Genomic DNA, 22,788 nt, shown 5'->3' with positions numbered 1-22,788 from the left:
AAGTTAGTAATACGGTTGTTAAATGAATCCGTCTTCCCCATTGACTTTATCAGAAACTCACAAAAAGTGATCACATGACCCTGGGACACTGCAACAATCATAAATAAGAGCCAGTTGCCAAACCTCCTAATTTAGATCATGTGACCACAGGGATGCTGCAATAGTCACGTGGGAAATGGGCATAAGTCATTTTTTTCAGTACCATTGCAACATAAAAATGGTCACTAAACAAACTGTTGTAAGTCGAGGATTACCCGTGGAGGCATCAAGTATAATTCATCAGACTGAACTCTCCTATGAGAAAGTTGTTCCTATTGAAATGATGCCCAGATTCTCAGCCCCAGTTTTCCCAAGTTAAACTGAGGATACATTGAATTTTAAAACTACTGAAATGCAGAGGTTGAGCTAAGTCTGTATCTTGTTTCTTATATGGTAGTTTGATTTTTCAATCACAAGCAGAATAAAATCTTTGAGCATTTCCATGCCTGTAGCTACCCACAGCACAAACATCCTCTGCTGTTTTCCCATGACATGTGTTAAATCTTAACCCTACACTTTCTCTAGGAGTTCGAGATAGTTTATATGGATATCAGGATAATATTGTAACATAAATGGATATGAAGAATGGGAAAAACACACTTTAAATGACTGTAGTATGAAATATGTATAAAAATATGAAAAACAGTGGAAGGTTAGAACTTTATATATATATATTATATATAAATTCTAATATATATATATATATATATATATATATATATATATATATATATATATATATATATATATATATATATATATATATATATATATTAGAATTCTATGGATTGAAGAAATGAAAAGAATATGAATAGAAATATCCTAAATGTATAAATGATCATGACTGATACTAAAACTGTATCAGGAGATATTGAAAAATGTAAGAATGAAGGATGGAACTTTGATTTAACTATGGATATATGAACAACAAAACAGGTCTTTGAATATTATAGCAATATGAAAGGGGAGAAAAGGTTAAAATAGGGATAGAAAATAGTGGGGGGAAATAATAATTATATATTAAGATATTAAGATATACAAAAGGACAGAAAGTTGGTTCAAAAGAAAGGGTGATAATAAAAGACATGTATAAATAATATGGAACAATGGAAATGAAATGTAATATTTAGGAATAATAAGACTATGTTTATGTGTACTGAAATATATGTTACCCAGTTACCACACCATTCATGCATTGATATGCATAAAGAATATAAAAAATAAAAAAAATGATTGGAAAATAGATAGTTTATATGGGAAACCTACAAGGTAGTTCTTGAGTGGTGGTTCGCTCAAAGTCATCCAGTAAGCTTCCGTAGCTGAGAGACAACTTGAACTTCAGACTCTCCACTCCTAATCCCTTCTTGTCTGCATATCTTCTTAAGTCTTCTTTAGTTGATTCTCCCTTATTCTGGCATGGTCCAAGGGAAATCTCAAGATGTCCAAGGGCTCAGTGATCTGAAATAGAAACAAAAGAGGAAGGACAGTAAATGCCATGTCCATTTTTCTACAGGATCAGTTCAATTTCTGGTGCGTTTTTCTTAAATGCAGAGAAAATTGTGAATGCATACTTTATATTTTATGCAACTCCTTTTAAAAGACAAGCCACAAGCGCTTTTAATACACTTTGTATTAATTTAAAAAAACGGATGGCTAAATATTCAAGTTTTGATCCATCCTTTTCTTTGATGAAAAGCATCTCACCCTTTTCAGAACTATGACCAAACAATGGCCATATTTTATTATCATATCTGGAATAAATTTCTGGAGTAACTTCCTGAATCTCTATCATAACCAGTAGCAAAGAGGTTTTTTACAAGGACATGAAAAGGACATATTTTTCTCTGTTGCATAGTAAGCTTCACCTTCCTGTTGACTATTCCACAATTTAAAAGTGCAGAGAGCCCTTGTCTTCCTTTATACCTGACCTTCAGCTCTTAAAAACTCAATGCAAGCAAGAATTAAATATTATTGGCACAGATAGTGGCCCATTCTTCTGGGTTTTTTTTTACTGTAAAATAGGAACAATGAGAAGACTAATAGTAATACTAAGGCTGCATTAGTATTACTATTAGTCTTCTCATGTTCCTATCACCCATCTCCTCCCACTTATGACTGCATGACTGTAACTTTGTTGCTTGTATCCTTACGATTTATATTGATATTGATATTGTTTCCCAATTGCTTATTTGTACTCTATGACTATCATTGATTGTTGTACCTTATGATTCTTGATGGATGTACCTTGTCTTTTTATGTACACTAACAGCATGTGCATCAAAGACAAATACCTGTGTGTCCAATCACACTTGGCCAATAAAGAATTCTATTCTATTCTACTCTAAAATAGGGCAATTTATCAGGACCAACTTACTAGTTGAAGACCAATGCTAGAAGACTCCTTGGGAAGGAGAAGCTCAACCTCCTGCTGTGTGTGTGAAAGATTGCTCCTCCCCCAGCAAGATGTGTTTATGGAGGGGAGGGGTAAGAACTAACCCACTTTAGAATGAACTATTCCTCTCTGAAAATCTAACCACAGAAGAGCTTCTAGATTTAGAAGGCATGTGCCCCTGGAGCAAATGAGAGACAGCTAAAAAAAAGGTTCTTCTGCTTTTATTAGTCCATCTAATCACGGGAAACAGCCCTTTTTGGGGTGAGAAGTCTGGACCCTACTTACTTGGAAACAGCATTAGAACTGAAGTGGGCTTGAAGGACAAAAACATCTTAAGAAAATGTATTGGAGGCAAAATACCAGGTAAGTTTGCATTTTTATATCCTGATAATCGAGTTGTATTCAGTCATGCATCTTCTATTCTTTATATGCACAAAGGCAAAATTATAAATCCATGTAGAAGCAAGAGATATAACATATATTGCTCATTTTGGCTCTAGTGAAAGTAAAATATAATTTCCAGAACTATTGTCTTTTTACAGTACAGTGCTTTGCTTTGGTAACAGGGCTACAAAAGTGATTTTGAAGCAATTAACTCAGTAACAAAGAAAAGAATAGAATTATTTAGCTGGGATCTTATAACTATGTATAATAATGTTTCCTGCTGTAGAGGCTTATCCATGCCCTAGAATTGTGTTGCTCTTTGAAAGAAGTCTCAGACAATTCAATTTGACTTTACTACTTTGTCCTAAGCATATTTAGCCTCAGATTGCTTTGTCTGTAATTAAGTCTGCCTTCCTAAATATAATTATCCAGTAGGAAAATTCAATGAATTTTTATAATACTAGTTTTATAGTACTACTACTTTCTTCATGCTGAACTGTGCATACTTTGCCTCTCCAGGTTTATTTTAACAATCACTCTGGTTTTGCAGAATATTAATTTTGGAGAAGGTGAGTAGTTTTCCCATAATTTGGTTCCAATTTTGCTTTCTGTAAAATGGTGCACTCTCTTATGTTCTTCTTTCTTTGCATCCCACCAGGCCTTAAAAAAGAAGAAGACACTCCTCACTCTGAAGGAAATGTGGATGACATTATTCAAAAGCACAGTGCAAAAGAGAGAGCCACCACATTAAAAGTCTTCAGTGTTATGAATCACAGCTCCGAGTATAAAAAGCAGATCCACTCGAGACCAATTGTACCTTTCACTGGGCTAACAGAAAGTAAGTTATTTTTTTATGCTTATATGCTCCCTAAATCTTGATATCTGAATTTATTATAGCAACAGATTTCTCCAATCTAGTGCCCGTAACACCAGCCAGCTGACATAGGTAGTATTAACATGAACTTAGCAGAGAGGCCTGGGTTCAAATCCTTGTTTTGCCATGAAATGTATTAGCCAGTCCTATCCATAATCATTTTGTACTACCTTTCATTCTAGGCATGAGGTCTTTAGAGCAAGCATTCAGATTTACTTTTGCCCACCTCTGAGGAATGTGTTAAGGATAAAATATATATTTTACAATAAAAATGCAATAAATGCCCATGAACCAAAATACTAGTGGAGAATCTCATCTTGCAGTATGTCCATTGGAAAATCTGTTTCTCCAAAATAACTTCTTATCTGCCCTGGACAATAAGCAAGGTAGAATGAGATTTTTTAAAAATTGTTTTTTATTCAATTTATGCATTGCCCTGCTCCCAACAAGATGAGATTCTCCACTAGTATTTTGGTTAGTAGAATTTCTCCACTAGTATTTTGGTTAGTAGAATTTCTGCAGAATTCAACTGCAATCCAGTATAGCCTGTCTTTACACTGCATTGGGCCAAAATGCTATGAAACTTTGTGCTATAAGTTACAATCCTTTGTAGAACCCAGCAAAGGAAGTTTTGGAGCAGTCCAACATTTTATATATGCTAAATTATATTCCACTGAGCCAGTGGTGTATTTTAAAAAAAATCAATACCCAGATGCTGTTCTGTAGACAGTTAATCCTCTGTATGTTTAGAGACCCTAAAACTTTTGGATGTTTAGGATTATAATTCATATGTTTCTTCACTTGTAAATCTAATGGGGGGTGACAAATTATGGTACTTTTCTGGCAATGTTTCTGTAATGAGCTGTGACAAGTAAGATCCAGTTGCTTACTTCTGGAAAACGTTGATCTCCATGTATCCAGGACAGACCTTTTTAAAAAATACTCATCAGCTCTACAGTTCCATTTGCAATAACTCTTTCTGCCAAGCAAATTAGGAGATAGGCATATTGTAGCATAATGTTTTTATTATAGTTAAAACATGAATAGATATAGAACAGGTATATACATTGTATATGATTTTACTTGAAGGTATAGTTTAACTAAAATAAGATAAATCTTTGCAGATTTAGCAAAGGATAATGTTTGTTTTCTTTCCGCTATTTTCAAAAGTAAGTATGGTTATTAACCTTCTGCTAGAAGTGAAATCTGCAGTTTGACATGGAGCTTCTGCAGTAGAACAAGTCAAGGGGTAGTGTTTGGCCATGCAGTAATCTCTAGCAGTTTGCTTTTAATCCTTATCTAAACAATCTGGGCTTAGCTGAACAAACAGCCTTAACAGGCAGCTAATTTTATGGTCCCCTTAAGGCCAATAGAACCAGGCCTTTGGCAGCTAGGAAGACTTGGCAAAAGCAAGTGAAAAAGAAGGTTCAAAGAAGTCTGTTTCTTTGTCAACTAAGGGCTATTTACTTTTCAGGTCGGACCCTTAACCGGCACTGTTGTAAAAATGGAGGAACTTGCATCCTGGGCAGTTTCTGTGCATGCCCCCAATACTTTGTTGGCAGATACTGCGAGCATGATGAACGGAAAAGGTAAAAAATGTATACATATATTTTGGGGGGATTGTGGCTTGTCAATGAACTTGGAAATAAGGTTGCATCTTCTGATTTGTCATTGACAGCAATTGTGGCCCATTCGTGCATGGAGAATGGATATGGAAGGGTTGCCAGTTGTGTCGATGTGCTTATGGTGTTTTCCAGTGTTTATCTGAACAAAGACAAAATTGTGGTAAGAAGATACATCACCGGGGGTGGGGATGGGGAGTTAAAAATACGCCTATAGTTGATGCAAAAAAAAAAGGAATCAAGAGTCCTAAATCTGAAACATGATCACATTTATAAAGTATAAATTATTCTGCAGTAAAGTTTAGCTTATTTAATTGTCAGGCTTTAAGATGTCAATAGTTTTGTACTTCTCATTGCAAAAGACTAAAGGAGAAGCTATATATGAATTCTTGTGGGCTACTCTAAATTGAATTTATCTCACTGAGTTAAAACCGAATAAGATTTCTGTGAGTTTGTTGAGGTGGTGCTTTGTTCTATATATCCACTTTATATGAAACACTTTCCAAAATGTCACAGCATTTATCTATATCAATGGTTTTCTTTTTCTTCACAGAGGGTTTAGTATAGCCTTCTAGATCAGGTTTAGGCAAGAAAGGGCCTTCTCAGATGTTGTGGACCAGGGCTGTTAAACTCCCGCCCCATGAGCTGGATGCATCCTGGTTTAACAAAGGGGAAAAAAGCCCCGATAAGTCACATGAGGCCACCATGACAACACTCCTACTGTAGACATTGATTCATAGCTGGTGGCCTAGGACTGAATTTTTAGAGTCACCCCTCCCAGGCCAACTGCTTTACATGAATATGGGTAGTCCTTGACTTACGGCTACAAGTGAGCCCAAAATTTATGTTGCTAAGTGAGACATTTGTTAAGTGAGTTTTGCCCCATTTTACGACCTTTCTTGCCACAGTTGTTAAGTGAATCAAAGCAGTTGTTAAGTCACATGTTTCTTAAGTGAATATGGTTTACCCAATGACTTTGCTTGTCAGAAGGTCATAAAAAGTGATCACATAACCCCAGGACACTGCAACCATCATAAATGTGAGTCAGATGCCAACTATCTGAATTTTGATCATGTGACCATAGGGATGCTGTGATGGTCATGAGTATGAAAAATGGTCATAAGTGAGGTAACTTCAAACAATCACTAAATGAATTGTTGTAAGTCAAAGACTATAGTTGGGAGAAGCAATTATAATGATCCCTTCAGGTCTTGAGTGCTCATTGTTTTCTAAAAGTAGTCATACAGTATATCTCCCATATTTAAATACCTTATTGTCTTTTCACTATGCAATGGGCAATTCGGTTTGAAAAGGAACTAGCTCTAGTCATGCCTACCTTCTATTTATATGCAAACACACACACACACACACATATATATATATATATCCTATATAACTGAGGTGACAGAGCTATGTTTCTAGATATTATTTCCAATTGTTCATTTAAAAAGCATCCACTTTTCCCCCCTAAAATACATTTACAAACATCACAAGCAAACATTCATCAGATGAAGCAGACTTCTTGCAAGAGAACTTCCAGATTTTTCTGTCCCTGATGCAGCTGTTGTGGCACAGAAACCTTGGGAGGGACAGGATAGACTTTACATAAGAATTTGTCTCATGTACCACATTTACTCTATTGCTATTTTAGAGATCAATGAAGGAGAATATTTGTAGCTCAGGGATGAAATGAAGAGACCTTGGTGCTCTCTGAGCTTGTTTTCTTGTAGATGTTTGATTACCCAAAATAGTTAACACCAGTGTACTCATAAATGGAACCATTTAATTTTGTATTAGCATCATATGGTCAGTTTGGGGAGTTATTAAGTCAAGCAGTATACCTCTTTTTTGTGCCTTCAAATCATTGTTTACTCTCTCTTAACTAGTCCTTGTAGTTTTCTTGGCAAGGTTTTTTTTGGAAATGGTTTGCTATTGCCTCCTTCCAAGAGTTGAGAGAGAGAAAGATTGGTCCAAGGTCATCCAGTTAGCTTCATGCCTAAAGCAGGATTAGAACCAACTTTCTTTCCAACTTGATAACTTAACCACAACACCAAACTGGCTATCTCAAATCATCTTATATGAAACAAAATATGTTGAAATGTCTAGTCAACAGTGATAACATTGTTAAAGAAAAGCAAAAAATACTCTCATGATATAACATTTTTATAAGCCATTTATCTAGCACCACTTTTCTTAATCTTGCTTCCAGTAATTGTGTTAGGAATGTATATGATTGCTGGTGAGTTCCAGTACAATATTTGATGGAGTCTTGTCAACAAGTTATAAGTGTTAATCTCGTTTTCTGTTTTTCTTACCTGGGACCGAAGGCCAAGAAATACAATCCTCTTTATTAGCAATGCTTCTTAACTAGTGATTTGTATTTACTTTTGATCCGTGATGTGATTAATGCTGATAAGTTACCATTAATTGGTTTCAAAGGCTCCTATGGGTCCTATTTGCACCTCTCCTATGAGAATTCAACAGCCATTGACTTCTGCACTGTCTTACTTAATATTTTACTTAAGTACTTCCAGAAGAGCTTAGAGGAAGTTACTAAGTATTGTTGAAAGAATTTGTATGCAGATTTCTTTAACTAGCCCTTCCCCCTTTTTTTCTCAGCTTTAAATGAAGAAGAGAAATTCATCTATTTCACTTCAAATTGCCCAAGATTACAGCAAACAGTATGCTTTCTTATTCCTCTACTAGGCTGCTACCTCACTTGTTTCAGCACAAAGCTTTTCTATCAACTTTGAAGGTCTCACTTATTTGGACTGGAAATGCAAATGGATCTGTAGAATGCCAGAAGGCTAGAAACAAAGACTGTTGCATGTCTACTATTTATTAACCTGTTTAACAGGAATGCTTTAGGATATTTACTTTTCATAAAATTCCAGTTAGCATTTATATGGTGAAATGACTCTTAATTACCTCATTGAAATAGTGTTTACTATATAATATCAAGGAGAAAAGATGCAGATGTGTTACTATTAAGGAGTTGTATAAGACCTAATTCAACCTTGCCATTTATGCTGCCCCTCAAATAGTTGAATTTCAGCTCCCATATTAAAATTGCAGATATTTCAAGAGCACCATAGTGAGAATGCTTCTGCATCAATGAAAAGTAAAACCAAAATCTTTAAGTGAGCTCAGTTTCTACTGACCTGAGAAATATACTCTTTTTTTTGTGGTACTATGAAAATAATTTCTGATTGACACTTAGTATTCTCCCATTCAATTATTAACCAAAAACACCAGTGGTGTTTCATATTTTAGCTCCACGTTAAACCAAAGGTTAAGTTATTGTTAATCAAAACTAGTATGCAGTAATGTTGTACAAATACTACTACTGTTTGAATCAGATTTAAGCAGTATAAAACTTTATCTGTTGCAATATTGACTCTTCCAGTGGAAGAAAACTTAGCTATTCTGTGACATTAAAATATTTTCAAATAGTGTGTCTGTCTAGCTTTATTTATGATGTGTATTCAAACTGTAAATGCAACAATTTATTAGAGGTTACTCTTTTTCAACTTCATCATGTTTCTTACTAGAAGACTATTCTATCAGTTACATTACATCGCTCTTACATTGTTAGGAATGTGTAAATTGGTCTGTTTTTGATTCAGGTAACTTGTATATGTGTTCATTGATACATCAGCTCTATTTTCTTCCTTAATTTGTAAAATTAAAGACAAGCTATTTATTTCTTTTCAAAATATATGAGTGGAAGGGTACATTTAATATAATTTGCACATTTATATTAATATAAATTACTCGTTTCGAATTGTTTTCTCTAAGCATGAATTTTAAATTAAATGTATTTTAATGCATCTTTGGAGTTAAGAATTGGTATATTTGGCAAATATAAAGGTTGGCAAATCAAGATTAATATATTGTGATCTGTTAGCTTTACATCAGAATTCATAAAAGACAAATGTTTCAGTTCTCTCTACCTGAGGTAAAATCTCATATTCAGGAAGTTTGTTTCAATCCATTCTATTCCAAACCACCATCTGTATGGTCAGGTTCATACATGTTTGACTATGTTTGGTTTTCTTAACTACATGCTAAAAGCAATCCAGAGGACCAACTAAGATCCTTGTGAACCATGAAGCCTGAATAATGTATTGGAGCTTTAACTGCCTCTTGTAAGACTGGTCTCTAGAGGCCTGAAAAAATGAGGCTTAACAAATATATTTTCTAATGGTGAAAAAAGAAAGACAAAAATGACAGTCTCCTACCTGTTTTTGTAAAATAAAAAAAGCCTCCTAATTGATTTGAGGGTACCAGAGATCACATGTTACCAGCACAGGAGGAGAGCTGTTAACTTTGGGGTGGTAAAAATATGGAGATTGCATGTAACAATCCAGTTGACTGCATTGATTTCTTCATGTGTCAGAAATCTTTGGTGAAAGTTAATTTGAAACTTATTTGATATATGGCTCCATTCAATATAGTGTTAGCCTCTATTACATGAGAAATGTCGAAGTTAACAGATCAATATGTCATACATTCAGTTCCTCATGCATGTCTTTTTTAAAAAAATAAATAATGCTTGGAACAATGTTATACTTGTAGCCCTGTAATGTTTCTTACATGCATCTGATTCTTCCTGGAACTGTAACACTGTACACACACACACACACACACACACACACACACACACACACACACACACACACAAAGAAAATGTTTTGCCACTGTATTCATCAAACTTGCAGTGACTTTGGTGCATTTGGATAAACATGAATAGGCCAGAGGAATCTTCAATAAAGCACTGTGTATTAAACTTGCCTACATGACTGAAGGAACCAAGTTCAGGATTTTTAAATATGCCATTGCACACACACCCCTGGACCTAGATTTGATTTAAAAAGTAGAAGACTTGAGTTACAGGCAGGGAAGACAAATTGAGGAGTTTAAAAAAAGGAGCACTGATTTTTCAGAAAGATTTTCATAAAACTTCCTATATGGATACAGTCATGCAGAATGTACCTACCTGGAAATAAATCTTGGGTGATTTCTACTCATGCTTAGATGAGAAATTACTTCAACAGCAAGACAATGATACATTAGATCAATAACTAATTGCCTGGATGTGCAAATGTTGTTTTGATACTGAAATACATAGATGAAATGTATGTACTGAATCTTAAGAACAATTTTTGTCTGTTCCTGAATAAATATCTTTGTCTGTTTCATAACACATATACATTACAAATGTACAAACGTTTGCTGGCAAATGATTCTGTGGCAGAGCAATACCAATCACTGGGACTTACTTGCTACCTAAAACATGTCTTAAAATGTAACTGTTACATATAACAAATGCACACAGACCAAGCATGGTTTTGTTTCCTTGTTTCTTACTGAGAAAATGAGGAATGGTTGAAGCTAAAAACAACAGGAAAATGTCCCTGTGATGGTGATTGATTTCTGCTTATTCTTTATCTACTTTCCAGCAGTGCATGCAGATAAAATGAATGGGTTTTTTTGTTTTGCAAAAACAGAGCAATAGTTTCCACAGATCCCGAGCAACATTCTCTGAATTTTATTTTATTTTAGTCATTAAATTTCTACACCACCCATGTCTCTTAAGTGATTTTTAATTTCCTAAATATAAGCAGGAGATACTGCTGTATTCATGACTTTTAACAGGCATTGGGTTAGTCATGACCGGGAGGGGAGAGGTAGTTTTTAGCTGGTTCACCAGAGCTTTCCAGCAATGCTTCTTAATCTCAGCAATAGCAATAGCAATAGCAGTAGACTTATATACCGCTTCATAGGGCTTTCAGCCCTCTCTAAGCGGTTTACAGAGAGTCAGCATATTGCCCCCAACAATCTGGGTCCTCATTTTACCCACCTCGGAAGGATGGAAGGCTGAGTCAACCCTGAGCCGGTGAGATTTGAACCGCTGAACTGCTGATCTAGCAGTAGCCTGCAGTGCTGCATTTAACCACTGCGCCACCTTGGCTCTTGCAGTTTTAAGCGGTGTAGATTTCGTGTCCCAGAATTCCCCATTCTGGCTGAAGTCTCCCCATCTAAAGTTGCTGAGCTTGAGAAATATTGCTCTAGAGCCTGGGTAAAATGAAAGCCAAAGACAATGAAATGAAAGCCAATTACCTCCCTTCGACCAATTAGATCCCACAGATTAGGCCTCCTCCGGATACCATCAGCCAGCCAATGTTGACTGGCAACTCCCCGGGGGAGGGCCTTTTCTGTGGCTGCTCCGGCCCTTTGGAACGATCTCCCCGTGGAGATTTGGACCCTCACCACCCTTCAGGCTTTCCACAAAGCCGTTAAGACCTGGCTGTTCCGGCAGGCCTGGGGCTGATGAGTTCCCAGCCCCACTCGAATTGCTGATTGTTGTGTGGTTTTAACTTGTCTTTGTATCCTGTCTTGTTCCATATCCCCCCCTTCCCCATATGTCTGTTCGCAGCCCTGAGTCCCTCCGGGAATAGGGCGGCATACAAGTCTAATAAATGGAATGGAATGGAATGAAGAGAAACAGCTAAATAAAGACTGCCCTTGAGTTCCTTACTTTTAAAGATCACAATATTATTATTCTGTATAAATTCAAATGTTCAGATCTTTACTGATCTAATAAATCTATCATTAGTTCAAGACAGAAATATAAAGACTACCGTTAAATTGTAATTATTCCTTTTTAATATTCTCTAGGGTTCCTTTGATTGGAATCCTCTTTTCTTCTGTCATGAAATGACACAGACTTTGGGCAGCCAATATTTAGTTTTGGTGTTTCTTTTGTGTACTGAGTGACCCTGTTAGCGTCAGTTTGTGAAATTCAGTGTTTATAAATGAGCCATTCCAAAAGTAGAAAAAAGTCAATGTAAAATGAGGTCTGCCTGCGTATAATGGAAATCAAAGCCTTTATTTAACAGTGATTTGAAATAAATCCTGACTTTTTTTTCTTTTTCTATCTCATTTCTCTTTTTAAAACTAGATAGACAGAGACATGAGCCAATGACATGCACAGAATGTTTTGCCCAAACTGCTACAGTTTGAAACACATCGGTCATGAAATTTATTATTTGAGATTTGTCTCAGGATAGGATTTTATTTTTTTATATTTTTTTTGCTCCAGGATAGCAGCCAGACCCATTGATATAATCTTCCCTCATGAAATTTGCCAGATTAGACTACCTACTTTTGTAGAAACCAATCTTCACCCACCCCCAACTCTCCATCCTGTGTCACTGTTTACAGAGAAGCAGACACTTTGACTCCAATGCCCCCAGCAGGGGCCTAATTATTCAGACCTCTGTTGAGGAATTTACAGTATATTCCAGGGTTATGAATGCATGGCTGGTATCTACAGGAGAGGACAGAGATTACATTTTGAGCCAATTAAATTAATTCCTGCCTAACCCTGAAGCTTCTCCTTAGGAGCACAATGGTGGTGCAATGATTATTTTTCGGCATGATGACTGTATATTTTTTTTTTTGCATAAAATCTTCCAAGGTTGCCTTTTTGCTGTTCAGACATTTCTCTTTATGGACACAATAAATGCACAATTTATTTTGTAACTGGGAAAATGCAGTCCTAGTCCAATCAGTATCTGATGCCCTTGCTTCATCTACAGAATTTAAAATAACCCTTTTAAAAGAAATCTTACCATCTTTCCAAGCTCACTTAGGAGGGATCGTCCCAAGTGAGTAAAATTCGAATATAAATTGCAAAGATTGTGCTATTTGTCTGTTATTATTCAGTTGTGGCAGATTCAGTAAGAAGATCTGGTCTACAGGCATGTGTACAGATAATTTGCCCAGGTAAAATCTGAACAATAATAATATTTACCACAGATCATAGCTTATTAAATAAAAATTGAATCACAGATTAGCTACATAGAGCATACAAATCCAGAATGGAAATTTCCCAAAACAAGCAATAGAATGTAAATAGCTGTCATTGCTTAAATAAATTTTAAGTTCTAAGTTTAGCTAATGATGGAGAATTGAATCAAGTTAGAGGTCATTTCGTGTTGTACTAAGCAAATTAAATACAAAGAAATATGATTTATGAAATCATATAGTTATGTGTCCAGGAAGTTATTCATGTCCTACCAATTACATGCCACTCATGCTAAGCCATGAAAATGCCAGAAAAAAAATCACCCTTTAGACTCCAATAGTCAACTACATCTGTATACAAAGATAATAGATGCTTACTATAAGCTCCTTTGAAAATTATCTGGCTTATGTATGTAACATGGGTTTATTGAAAGCTTTTTATGGGTTAAAGTATTTCTGTTTACATTTAAACTAATAGAATGACAAATATACAGGTATTTACTCAAGTAAATATGCAAATGTTTAAATGTATATTTCCATATTCTTTCCCATAGGGATAAAATATTTGACCACTAGCAGGTGCAACATAACATCAGTCAGAGATAGTCATGATAAATCAGCTATTTGATAGATATATGTGTATGAATGTAGTATATATTTACTGTATATACACTGCACACACACACACACAGATATATATATATATATATATATATATATATATATATATATATATATATATATATATATGCATATATATGCATATTTTTATAAATATATATATAAAACCTGCATCTCTGGTGCAAAAACCAACCTGCTCTGGATCAAATCCATACCAATTCAATTTAAAAAAAAAAAAAGAATAGCTATGCAGTTAAGTGAAGATACAAGTTGAAGAAAACTACACCAGCTCTCCAATAATGTCTCCCTTTATGCATCCAATGGGAAAGCTGCAAAGTCAAAGGAATTCTAGCAGACTGACTTGGTTGGCATGTCTCCACTCTTATCTCTTTCCAGCTGTTCCAGAGCGTAGATAAAAGGAAAGACTTTTTTACTCCAGAGCCCAAGCCCACTTCTCCTCACAAAGCAAATTGAAAGCACTTGAGTGAGGGTTGTTTAAAGCAAACAGGAGCGTTTGCTCTACAGCTCTGAACAACCTCACTTAGCTCAGTTAAATGAGGGTTGCAGCCAGCCCAGCTTCAGTTTTCTCACATTCATCATATCCACTTCCTTGCCATGTAACTGTGCTTTGTGGGAGGGGCTGGCAAAGAGAAATATTTATCAAGTACTTCACAGGTCCTTGAACGATTTGCTCTTTCACTCCTCACAAGTTACTACAGAGCTTAAACAAATGGCATATCATGTGTTCAGCCTTCTAATTTGGAGCCACCCATTAATAGTCTTTCATTTCCATTCATGCATTATTGGCATATAGTTGTTCCTTCTGCTAGATGCATGCAGTTATTCCTACAAAACATTAAGTCCATGAAGAACAGGATAATTTGGTTAGCAGAAGAAAAGATATCCATTCTAAATGTGGCTGTTGGATGTACAATACAATACAATAGCAGAGTTGGAAGGGACCTTGGAGGTCTTCTAGTCCAACCCCCTGCCTAGGCAGGAAACCCTATACCATTTCAGACAAATGGCTATCCAACATCTTCTTAAAAGACTTCCAGTATTGGGGCATTCACAACTTCTGGAGGCAAGCTGCTCCACTGATTAATTGTTCTAACTGTCAGGAAATTTCTCCTCAGTTCTAAGTTGCTTCTCAGGTATCTGTGTCTAAGCTGTATATCTGATTCACAAAAGGGGTTCTTCCAATGCTATTAATTTACAATATGTGTACACAATGTAAACATTGTGAATTTTGCTTCAGAGTTTCGATGATGGCATACTGCTGTTTTTTTTACCTACAATTAAAGTAGGAAAGTATCTTTTCCGATCAATGGTACTGCCATAAATACTCAGCTGACCTCATTTTTCTTTACTATTACATGTTTCCATTGCTGTTTTCCTTTTCCTAAAGTACTCTAAGTATCTAACATGATAAATACATAAAAGCCGTATTGTTGGGTTCTGATTGTCATAGATAATATATATTTCATAATATATATTATCTATGACAATATATATATTGGAATATATATATATATATATATATATATATATATATATATATATATATATATATATATATATATGTATATATGTATGTATGTATGTATGTATGTATGTATGTATGTATGTATGCATGTATGCATGCATGCATGCATGCATGCATATATGTATGAATGTATTGTGTCACAACCCCTGGTATGCCCAAATATGGGAGGGAGCATACTGGTTCCATTTTCTGTCTATCAGCTCACTCTGGGAGCCATCTAGGCTGAAAGCCATTTTTTATGTTGCCTTGTTACATTTGTGCTGATAAATAAATAAAGGGAGACTAGTATAGATCTATTTCAAGCTATTTAGCTCTCATCAGCTAGCCGTGCCCTTACTGGGAATCGAACCTGGGATGTATTACATATTAGGCAGTTATATTAGCCACTAAGCCACAGGCTTTCCTCCTTTATCAGCTAAGCCAGGGGAATAGGTATGTGTTGTGTCATAACCCCTGTTATGCCCAAATATGGAAGGGAGCATACTGCTTCCCTCTTCTTATTTATCAGCACAAATGCAACGCAAATGTAACAGGCAACATTAAAAAATGGCTTTCTGCCTGGATGGCTCCCATAGTGAGCCCATAGACAGAAAAGGGAAGCATTCGTAGATTTTCACGTATGTAAGTATGCTGGTCTTGTAGTATTTGGGTCTTTTCCCGTGTAAGATTGAAATTGTCTTGGCAACATTTTGGTAAGATCTCACTCGCCATCCTCAGGGGCTGGTGTTTTTGGCTTAAAGCCAATATTATTTATTTTTATATATATAAAATAGAATGATGGGACAGAGTTGACACTCAACATATATTGGAAAGCTTCTTATGTGAGGTCACAATGGAAGATTTAAACATCTCCAAATATGCAGCATTTTCTTTCTATGTGATCCAAACAATCTTTATGGGAAAGGAAAAATGGAAATTGCTCATATTTATAAAATATGGTACAAAGGTGCACTTCTTTTTAGGATAGGCTTTTAAGAGCAGACCATTAAAAGCTATTAACAGTACACAACATATAGCCCTGTCTATATTATTATGAAAGTTTTATTGGGTTAATGTCTGTCATATATATTCATCATTAGAAAGATTCTTCTGATCAGAGCTTCTCAATTTGTCCACCCTCAGGGAAATTTCTTCAAACTGACATCTGCTGAGGGAACAGCCTCTGTGGCAAAATTCCTAGAAGTATGCTTTAAAGGAGGAAGACTGATAGCGCTTTGAAGAAACTTTGTCCACCATTACTTATCTTTCTCTGAGATACCTCACATGCTGTTCTTAAGGAGCCCCAGGCTTACTGCTACTGAGAAAGGAATTAAATCTATCAAATAAAATTCCAGTCTCCAGGAAAGATCACTCATTCCTTCCATCCTTTTGCAAAAAGGAAATAGCTTTTGCAGATAATATGGAAATCAGAAACTGAGTTCATAGCTATTACAGGATTATATGTCTTGTTAGTTGAGGGTTAAAATAAAACTACTACAATATAAAATATTATATTAGTACGATCAGGGAATCACCTATTTCTGTACTTACGTAGTTGCATTTCATTTCTAAAATCTGTTCTCATTAATGACAGTCCCCCTGTATTATTAGCAGACTGAAGCTCCAAAGTAGCTTAATTCCCTTATACGGAATGCTAAATGCAGGAACTGATTTATATCATAAAGACTGAAATAAATTGAGAAAGTGATATGAGGCCATTGACTGAGAGCACATACATTTTTTCTATTTCAAGTTCATGTGGGATGTTCACGCCTCACATCAACACTTAGGGAAAATATTTGTTGATACCCAACTCTGTTTTCCATTTGTGATAGGTCCCTGAGGGGTTTCTTCTCAGTATTCTTGATACAGTTGATCCAGCTGATGAAATCATAGGAAATCATCCACGTGGCCTGAAATGACCTTCCAATGACGCTCCATGAAAGACAAAGGTTTTTTTTAAAGAATACTTTAAAAATTAATGTCCACAGAAATGATATTTTAATGCTTTAGATAACCCTTATTAAAGTCTCAATGAAGCCTAGTTATATAATTTATTCAAAGATAGTGAGTGAAGAAAGAGAATTTTAAGCATTTGAATAGGTCCTGAGGCTGTAACAAGGAAGGAAAACAGGAAGGCCCATGAAACTGGCAGTAGGTACAAAGATGGCGTATAAGACCCCATGGCATCTAACTATTTTAAATATAGGATAACGATTATCCAGAATGCTGTATTAAGTGCCAGTAGCTATACCCCAAAAAACTGGTTGGAATAAAATGAACTGCCTAGATAATAAAGATGTACAAAGCTTTGAAGTGGTAATTTGCTTCAATGATGCTTCAAGCAAAATAATTGCATTGAAATGTAAGGCACAGATGTACACCCTTTTATAGAGAAAAGGAAGCCCCCTCATTGCTTCACTTTGAGACTTTTTATTCTTATATTTATCTGTGTTACAAACATGTGCCTGCAACTTTTTTTTGCCACAGCTTCATAACACTGAGTTAAGTTATCCTTAGTTGTAGTTATGTTCAAACTGTGTTTTGCCCTTTGGTGGTGCAGTGGCTAGAATACAGTATTGCAGGCTAATTCTGTTGACAGCCGACTGCCAGCAGTTCTGAGTGTCACCGGCTCAAGGTTGACTTGGCCTTCCATACTTCTGAGGTCAATAAAATGAGGACCCAGATTGTTGGATGCTGACTCTGTAAACCGCTTAGAGAGGGCTGTAAATCACTGTTAAACAATATATAAGTCTAAGTGCTGTTGCTATTGCTTATCCCAATAAAGATTTTGTTGTGAATACAAGCTAACATGCTTCAGCAAGCATTCTGTAGCTACCTCCTAGAAAATGACATCCAACACTTGTGGTCACTTTAGACAGGTGTGCCATCATCCTCTTCCTTCTGCTTTCTGGACATTGTCTTTCTGCTTTGGAGCATGGTCCTTTCAAATTTAGCTCTGCTGCTGTGCAAAGCAGAGGAATAAGAGGAAGTGTGATGGCTTCCATGAATGCCTGCTTGAATGATGAGGAAGAGCCAGCTCCAGGAACCAGGAGGGTACAGAAGAGTGCTGAGAAGTTGCTGAGGCCCCCAAGTCAGGAATGGTGAGGTCAGGTATATTAGAAGGGAGCTGTAGCAGTGACTGGACAAATGCCTGACTGGAGAGAAAAAAGGAGAGGTGCAGCTGCAGCCAGAGAGTTCAGAGGCCCCTGTGGAAGCACACAGCTGTAGCCAGTCAACAGAAATAAGGAGGAATTGCCTCCTCCACCAGATCCACAGATGCATAGGGCAGAACAGTGGCAGGCACAATGGATGTTGGCGAGGCTACTTGCAAGGAAGCAGTTTCACCCCTTCTGATGAGGCCTGGTGGCACAGTGGTTAGAATTCAGCACTGCAGGCTACTTCTACTGACTGCTGATTGCCAGCAGCTCGGCAGTTCGATTCTCACCAGCTCAAGACTGACTCAGTCTTTCCAAGATAGGTAAAATGAGGCCCCAAATTATTGAGGGCAACATGCTGGCACTGTAAACTGCTTCGAGAGGGCTATAAAGCATTGTGCAACGGTATGTAAGTCTATGGCTATTGCTACACCAGCACCTATTTAGTCTGATGAGTGGAAAGGGGGGTTGTTGGAAACCACTGACTCTTCTGCTGCGTGGATACTTTGGCTTTGTGACTTTGGTTTCCTTGACTCTGGGCTCATGCTGTGTTGGATCATGTATTTGGACCTCAAACATGTTCGCTTCTTTCTGGACTCATACCTTGGTTAGTTACCACATGTGGATGTTGTTGACTTTTCCCTTTGCTATCAGTCTTGGTAATTCTATGCCTAGACTCAGCAGTGCTGAATTCAATAGGATTGTGCAGTGGATGAGAGTGGGGACCTGGGGAGTAATGTTAAGGGACTGCCAATAAAGTCCTGAAAATTCCCATGTATGTCTTGCATGTGGACTGAAACAGGACAGGAAGAGCTGCAACCAAGGCAACAGGTTTCCAAGCTAGTCTCCATCGTGGAGACCCTGATCAGCCTCATTGGTAGTTGAGCAGTGGAAAGAAATGGTGCACAATGAAACAAAGGAGAAAGAACATCTCTCTGTTGCTTCATAGTACAATTCACCCCACAACCTTTAGCTGTTGTTCAGACTTCTTTCTGAACACCAGTTTAGTGTTCTTATGGAAGAATCAATATTTGTTTATAGCTGGACTGAAATCCTTGGATATGGACTTTTTTTCCCCCTTATACCAATTCCATACATAACTCCAATGGGAATTTTATGTGTGATTAACATAACCACAAAAGAGAATTACTAGCTTGGACACAATCAGCCAGTGTCTAAAAAAATTAGTGGAAACTCCTAGTATAATAAGATTCAAATAATAATTTATACTTAATAATGTTGAATGCTAAGAACTAACCGTTACAATGAAGAAATAATGTATTTTTCTCTTCAATAAGAGATAAAGCATCATATTAGCATCCTGCTAAATACTGCTGTGTAGGAACACGGTGGCTCTGTGCCTAGGACACTGAGTTTGTCAATCAGAAAGGTCGGTAGTTCAGCTGTTTGAATCCCTAGAGCCATTTAACGGAGTGAGTTCCCGTTACTTGTCCCAGCTTCTGCCAAACTAGTTGTTCAAAAGCATGTAAAAATGCAAGTAGAAAAATAGGAACCACCTTTGGTGGGAAGGTAACAGTGTTCCATGCGCTTTTGGCATTTAGTCATGCCGGCCACATGACCACGGAGACGTCTTTGGACAGCACTGGCTCTTTGGCTTTGAAACGGAGATGAGCACTGCCCCCTAGAATCAGGAACGACCAGCACATATGTGCGAGGGGAATCTTTACCTTTTACTTTTATATACTGCTCCAGTTTTCTTTGCAAGATTTTGGAAGATTTTGCCATTGCCTCTTTCCTTGGGATGACAGACATTAACTCACCAAGTCATCACTCAGATGGTTTTGTGCCAAAGGGGAAACTAGAACTCACAGTCTCCTGGTTTCTAACCTGGTGCCTTAACTATCAACCAAACTGACTCTAGAAGGAGACATGACAAAAGGCAAATTTAGATACTTTAGAAGAAAATTTCCATGACAGGAAGAGATGGAACAGAAATCAGAGACAATTCCCAATGATTATAAATGTCTTAACTACAAATATCAGTTGGAACAAAATGACAGGGAAATATATAATTTGTACCCAAGACGTTTCTTTATGTTTTATTTTTATTTTTCACCCTTTTTCTTGGATAGTGATAAATTCTTTCTTTTTCTTTTTGACTATTTATCTATCAAACATTTAAAAAAAACCTGCATTAGTAGGAATGTTTGGCTTTAAAATGCAAATCTGCAACTTTGATCTTGTATAAATGTTTAACTTTCTTTCCCTAATTTTAAAAGAATCTAACTTCCTAGAAGTTATTCTCCCTCTCCCTCCCCACTCTCATATCTTTGTAAAAGATCAATCTGTTCTCATATCTGCCTTGAAAGATGCACAAATACCCAAATACTCTTGTAAAAAGATGCCCAGTAACAAACAAAATGTGAAATAGCACATATAAAACATCAGTGGTACATACATCGTCTTCTTTCAGTTTCCCAGACACTATCTTTCAGGCCATTCTGTTTCCCCGGGGTTTCCCTTTGAGTATATCCCCTCACTTAAGATTTTTAATTCAGATTAAAAATATGCACCATATATACCATTCTTTCTGCTCTACTTTCCTTCAGGTTTAGCCTATAGAATTTCAGTTCCACCCAGTAACTGCTATTAGTAATTCACATTTTACCACAACTTTATATATTTCTCCATTGCCCTGATTACTAATGTGTCTAAGTGCATGGGCACATGAATAAATTACATGCAAAAAAGAAAAAAAAATGTGTGCTCAATTATATCACTGCACTGCAGTTCAAGATTCCTGCTGGGCCTTCAAGAATTTTGGATAATAAAAAGCAGTATCAATTTTCATGGTTCTAGCAAACATTCTTAGCTCACATCGCAAAACTGCAGCTTCCACAATTCCCACATTATGCCTGGTTACATTTATAACATGTATAACTGAAGTAAGTACATTTAATGCACACACAGCTGTCCTAGATAAAACCTCACAAGGCACTTTTAGTTTAGTTTAGTTAGCTCCTCCCCTTTGAGTTAATACAGGTAGCACAATTGAGCACAAATTTTCTGTTGTGAAGTGAGACAATTGTGAAGTGAGTTTTGCTCCATTTTACGACATTTCTTGCCACAGTTGTTAAGTGAATCACTGCAGTTATTAAGTTAGTAACATGGTTGTTAATCTGGCTTCCCCATTGACTTTGCTTCTCAGAAGGTCACAAAAAGTGATCACATGACCTCAGGATACTGCAACGGTCATAAGTGTGAAAACGGTGATACATTACATTTTTCAGTTCCATTATAGCCTTGAGTGGCCACTAAATGATCTCTTGTAAGTTGTAAATTGAGAAGTATCTGTAGTTTTACACATGTATGGATGATTGTGTAGATGAATAATATACTGTATACTGGAGGCAGTATACAGATTCCACTTTTGTCATGGGAAAAAAAGTCAAGAATAAATAGGATAATAGGCACATAAAAGAATTTATCGCTATAAAATACCTGTTTTGGGGAAAATAGGTGAAAGGAGTAAAATATACATGAATTGAGCTCCCAGAAGAAAGATAAAATATACTGTAAATATAAATAAATGGAGAAAGCGGGGGGGGGGCTTCAGATCTATTCAGAAAATAGATATAATAGCTCACCAAATGAAGACCTCTGTAATTCATGTAATTGCATACTTAAGTTGCTGTTCATCAAAGTTCATCTGATGAACACCCTTCCTTAAAATTAACAATAGTGAAAGGTCTACCAACACCTGGTATTTCCTATGTAATATTGTTAGCAAATGTGGGCATTTGTGCATCAATCTAATAGTTAAGACTTCAACTTTTTAGTAAAGATGATGTTCTTATAAGTTACATTTCACATCTGGTTTTCTGTTCCAAGGGCAGTTAACATCAAAGACATTTTAACAAAGACTTCTAAGGCTTGTTTACAAAAAAAAAACCTTGCTGGCAAAGGTCCGTTTCATGCCATATCTCTTTTCATCTTCAAGCAAGCACAGTCCAAGGTTTCAACTACATTCATCAGTTCCTAAATTAGCATACACTGGTTTAAAGGAAAGCTTATTAATATCGTATGCCGACTGAACTTTATAATGTTGGAGAAAATATTAAAGAGATCTCATTAATCTAAGTTATTGAGTTAAAGCAAAGGCACAAATGTGCTTTCTCTGTGAAATTCAGTGCCATTCTAGAAAGTCTGAGAGATCATGTTGTAAATAACTGTGGGTCTAATCACTGATACCAGGGGAAGCCTGTCTTTAGTATCTGTTCAGTATCATTTTGTTATTATAATAAAATCTGATGAAAAGAATTCTTTTAACTTTGCAGTAATGTTCTTGATTCTGCCAACCCATCAATACTTCAACTCGAAATCCATCAAAATTTACAGCA

The 22,788-nt window shown here is 36.3% G+C and overlaps 1 protein-coding gene across 1 annotated transcript; it reads left to right on the top strand.

The window, feature by feature from the left end:
* Positions 1–2,771: 2,771 nt before the first annotated feature.
* Positions 2,772–8,064, top strand: LOC116505376 (cryptic protein-like). The gene is made up of 6 exons (XM_032212575.1): positions 2,772–2,794; positions 3,335–3,384; positions 3,474–3,653; positions 5,164–5,278; positions 5,368–5,474; positions 7,931–8,064. Exons 1-6 carry the CDS (start codon positions 2,772–2,774, stop codon positions 8,062–8,064), a joined length of 609 nt encoding a protein of 202 aa, XP_032068466.1.
* Positions 8,065–22,788: the final 14,724 nt, after the last annotated feature.

The sequence above is a fragment of the Thamnophis elegans genome, chromosome 3 (genome assembly GCF_009769535.1).
Source record: "Thamnophis elegans isolate rThaEle1 chromosome 3, rThaEle1.pri, whole genome shotgun sequence".
Taxonomy (NCBI): domain Eukaryota; kingdom Metazoa; phylum Chordata; class Lepidosauria; order Squamata; family Colubridae; genus Thamnophis; species Thamnophis elegans.
Note: the sequence above shows the minus strand (reverse complement) of the source record. Positions and strands in the feature narration are given on the sequence as shown.

Excerpts from the sequence above, each read along its gene's own strand:
- LOC116505376 (XM_032212575.1), top strand. The coding sequence starts at position 2,772 with ATGTATTGGAGGCAAAATACCAG. Across the intron at positions 2,795-3,334 it reads TATTGGAGGCAAAATACCAG|GTTTATTTTAACAATCACTC; the intron begins GTAAGTTTGCAT and ends TTGCCTCTCCAG. Across the intron at positions 3,654-5,163 it reads TTTCACTGGGCTAACAGAAA|GTCGGACCCTTAACCGGCAC; the intron begins GTAAGTTATTTT and ends TTTACTTTTCAG.